The sequence below is a fragment of the Rhincodon typus genome, chromosome 12 (genome assembly GCF_021869965.1).
Source record: "Rhincodon typus isolate 14 chromosome 12, sRhiTyp1.1, whole genome shotgun sequence".
In the NCBI taxonomy this organism is placed as follows: Eukaryota; Metazoa; Chordata; class Chondrichthyes; order Orectolobiformes; family Rhincodontidae; genus Rhincodon; species Rhincodon typus.
This window is the reverse complement of record NC_063343.1, coordinates 23,760,776-23,765,364: the sequence shown is the minus strand read 5'-3', so window position 1 is coordinate 23,765,364 and position 4,589 is coordinate 23,760,776. Positions and strand designations below refer to the sequence as shown.

The following is a 4,589-nucleotide window of genomic DNA, read 5'->3' as shown; positions in this document are numbered from 1 at the left end:
TCTGATGAAGGGTCTAGGCCTGAAACGTCAGCCTTCCTGCTCCTATGATGCTGCTTGGCCTGCTGTGTTCATCCAGCTCTACACCTTGTTATCTCGGTGTATTTTATTTGTTTTGCACCAAAGCACATAACATTGTGTGTAAAAAAAAAGCCAACAGAAAAAAATGAAAGCTGTCACAGTTTGTGAATTGCAACACTTCAGGAGATGAGGGAAGAAATTTGCCTCAGCAGCATGTTTTCATTTGACATAAAGGCAACCTAATCGAAACGTACAAGATTCTCAGAGAACTTGACAGTGTAGATGCAGGGAGGTTATTTCCGCTTGTGGGAGATTCTAGGCCCAGAGGGCATAGTCTCAGAATAAGGGGAGTACATTGAAGATGAAGAGGATTTTCTTCTCATAGAGGGTTGTGAATCTGTGGAATTCTTTACCTCAGAGTGCTGTTGAGCCTGGGTCATTAAGTGCATTCAATGCTGAGACAGACAAATTTTTAATTAGTAAGGGAATCAATGTTTGTGGCGAAAAGGCAGGAAAGTGGAGTTCAGGATTATCGGGTCAACCATGATCTAATTGAATGGTAGAGTAGACTCAATGGGCTGAATGTCCTATTTCTGTTCCTATATTTTATGGTCTTATAAAGTAGTTTAAATTACTAAAATCTCAAAATAGTGCTAAACTTGAGAAATAGAATAAATTAATATTTTAAATTCTTTGAATCAAAACAATGATATAGATAATGTCCCCCTTTTTATTCCTGATGCAGACTGAACTTGTCTCATTTGTTCTTCCTTATTCTGCTCCTTTAACACTTTGCACGGTATCAATGATGCCTTTGAACTGAATCAACCAGTGTCACATGCAGCATTGGGTTGGGAATGCAATAATGTAAGGAAATGGTACTGATGTTCACTCATCTGCAGATTTTTGATCTATGTATTGTAGCCAATTGACTGTATTTGTTGAGGGCTTCTGAATAATATCAGCAACATTTTTGAAATCAGTAAGTGCTGGAGTAAGTTCGAATCTGAAGTTTGCATATGCTAACTAGTCCAAGTGCTTTGCTTTGATAGTGGTCTCATTTTGTCTCGGTTTCTTCCAAATAGAGCAAGCGAATTGTCTTGCATTGTTGAGGATGATGTTCGGAATCTAAATTGTGCAAAACCTCATTGATTATTGTGGACTAAGCTACATAATCAGTGTCCTCTACCTTCTAGCATTTCATTGGCTAATAATGGAGAACATAAAAATTCACAGCAGGAATGAACAGCTGATGTGTTAAAGATGGGAGAGGTTAAGATCAGACTGAGTATGTGAGGCACCTACCTACTTATCCAATATATTGATTATATATTGCCACAAGACACAAATACACACACATATCTCAGTACTTAATAAAGTACATATATATTATGAAGACAGCACTGATAAGCTAAACCCTGTTGAATACTTTAGTTGGCAAATATATCATTGAGAGTGCTCAGAGGCTTTAAATGTAACCCTCTATTCATGAAACATCTAATTTACATCTACAATTATGGGGCAGCACGGTGGCTCAGTAATTAGCACTGCTGCCTCACAGCACCAGGGATCGGTTTGATTCCACCCTCAGGCGACTGTCTGTGTGGAATTTGCACATTCTCCCCATGTCTGCATGGGTTTCCTCCGGGTGCTCTGGTTTCCTCTCACAGTCCAAAGATGTGCATGCTAGGTGGATTGGCCATGCTAAATTACCCGTAGTGTTCAGGGATGTGTAGATTAGGTGGGTTATAGTGGGGTGGGTCTGGGTGGGATGTTTTGAGGTTCAGTGTGGACTTGTTGGGCCGAAGGGCCTGTTTCCACACTGTAGGGATTCTGTGATTCTATGATTCTATTCTGTGCTCCTGTCTTTAGCTTCACTTTGTTCCTTCGCAGCGTCACTTATCTCCAGAAGATTTCTACCGAGTGTTTGGAATGACACTTGGAGAGTTTGATCGACTTGCATTGTGGAAAAGAAATGAACTGAAGAAACAAGCACGGCTTTTTTAAGCACACTTAAAAGTTCCATTAGAGAAAAGTCAAGAGGAATTGTAAGGTCTTGCCTACCCAAGTATACAAAACATTTAATCACACAATCTGTTCATAGTGTTTTCATATCATTATAATGTAAGAAGCTACATGTATTCTATGGATGTTTTGCAAATGTTGGTCACTTGTGGGCTCACATTTCCATCATATCATGAAAGTTTTATGATGTAATTATTAATCTTCAGATTTCATGAGCCCAGATTCATGTTTAAAATTGGAATTTGGGAAAATAATAGGATTATTTGTTGTTGGTCTCTTTATTTATCGCTTGTTTTATTCTTGCTCAGTTTTGCTTTTCAAATCAATTCTTTCTGCAAGCATCAAATTACTTCATTACATTTGTTACGTAACTGAAGGAGAATTAGTAAATGTCAAATCTCTGCACAAGAAAGCATTGCAGACATAATGTATGACTGGGATAGCTTTTGTGGACATTGTCCTAAACAGGAATTGTTATGATCTCACAATTAAGCGCTTGTATGATTATGCAACTTACTGAAATGATTATTGACACTTTTTTTCTCAGTGGATATAGAGCCCACATAATTGTTTTTCCACTGTCAGTTGCTGCATCCTGTTGAATAAATAAATAAATGATGTAGATTTGGCTTAAAATGATTTGTGCTCATTTCAATTAAGCTACAATGTGTAACTTGCAATTTTTGATGAGATGGTGATGTTGGAATTCCAGGCTGGATCAAAAGTGGAGACCAGGAAAATTGGCTGGCACTGATTGGAATTTGAGGCAGAAACCAGTTCTCCTGGAATTCTGCCTGTTTTTTTTTCCATATGTTCTATTTTCAGGTGAAGAGGCATGACAAATTATCCTCTGCCCCGCTTGCTAATGCCAAAGATGCCTGTCTGGACTACTCCAGGAATTTCACTGTACAGGTCTCTGTTAATCGCATAATGTTCAACACCATTCATGACTCATCAGATACTGAAACAGTCCATGTCCGAATGAAGCAAGACCTGGACAATATCCAAGCTTGGTCTGACAAATAACATTCATGCCATAGAAATGCCAGGCGATGACAATCCCCAACAAGAGTGAGTCTAAACATTGTCCCTTGACACACAATGACATTACCACATTATTACTATCCTGGGGGTTATTATTGACCTGAAACTAACTAAAATAGCCATATAAATACAGTGGCTGCAAGAGCAGGTCAGAGGCTTCGAATCCTGCAATGAGTAACTCAAGTTCTGGTTCCCCAAAGCCTGTTTGCCATCTATAAGGTACAAGTCAGGAGTGTGACAGAATTCTCTCCATTTGCCAGAATGAGTGCTGCTCCATCAGCATTCAAGAAATGTGACACCATCCGGGACAAAGCAACCTAGTTGATTGGCATCAAAGACGCAAACATCCTCTTCCTCCACTATCAATGCTCATTGGTGGCAGTGAGTGCCATCTATAAGATGTGCTATAGAAATTCAACAAGGCTTAGATAGCACATTAAAGCTCACCACCATTTACGTCTAGAAGGACAAGGACGGCAGATACTTGGGAACACCATCATCCTGCTAGCTCCCTTCCAAGCCACTCATTATTCTGGCTTGGAAATATATTGCTGTTCATTCAATGTTGCCAGGTCAAAAGTCTGGAGGTCCCTCCTTAATAACATTGTAGGTTTACATTCAGCAGTTCAAGAAGACAGCTCACCACCATCTTCTCAAGATCACCTATCGCTGGTCAATAAATGCCAGTCAGCTAGCAAGCCACATCCCCATGAGTGATTTTTATTTTAAGTGCTTCAGTGGAACTCTCCACAGCTGGGACCTGCCATGGAGTTTATAGGTGTTTTTTGAAAAAACCCCTAAAGCTTAACAGGGAAAGATAATTTAAGCTGGAGAAGTTTGATTATCTTTGTTATAAGATACTAGCACAGTCCACTTCGTAGCAAAAGACACTTTTTTTATTCAAGTCTGGGAAATACCTGGAGAGAAATAAGTTCAAGAATGGCTTACATTCCAACCATGCCTTTTATTACATCAGGATAACCAAAATTAAGTTCTTTGAAGTATAATCACTGTTGTAATTAATGTAGAAAATACTGCAACCAATTTGCACACAGTAAATTCCCATAAATGGCAATTTAATAATAGTCAAATAATCAGTTTCAGTGATTTAGTGATAAATATTTACAAAGGATGCTGTTGAATTCTTCTTTGAAACTATGCATGTGATATTTTGTGCTTATACTCGAAACCACAGACAGGGCCTCAGTATCATTTAAAGGATGGCATCTTTGACAACGTGACATTTCATCAGTACTGGCAGTAGCACTGTTAGATTATATGTTTAACACTTTGGAATTCTCAATCTTCAGACACAGAGGTGACAGTGATAAACTTTCTGCAGCAACTGAGAACCTCAGGCTAGGAACTGGGTGCTAATAATGCAAGTTATTCCCACAGTGTGGGACAGGAATAGTGTCCCTGGTTGTTCTTGGGTCTGTTTCACCTTTGTCTCCAACTGCAAGTTACGAAGTCCAAAACTAAATTAAATATTTCTGACCCTA

The 4,589-nt window shown here is 39.0% G+C and overlaps 1 protein-coding gene across 1 annotated transcript in view; it reads left to right on the top strand.

Annotated features, from left to right (window-relative positions):
• Positions 1–3,256, top strand: part of LOC109928508 (actin binding LIM protein family, member 3) — a gene marked incomplete at its 5' end in the record, with an annotated part of 177,408 nt that extends 174,152 nt beyond the window's left edge. Inside the window, one exon of the mRNA XM_048603946.1 lies at positions 1,912–3,256. Within this exon, the coding sequence (XP_048459903.1) occupies positions 1,912–2,025 (114 nt within the window). The remainder of the gene's footprint in view (positions 1–1,911) is intronic.
• Between the last annotated feature and the right edge of the window lie 1,333 nt (positions 3,257–4,589).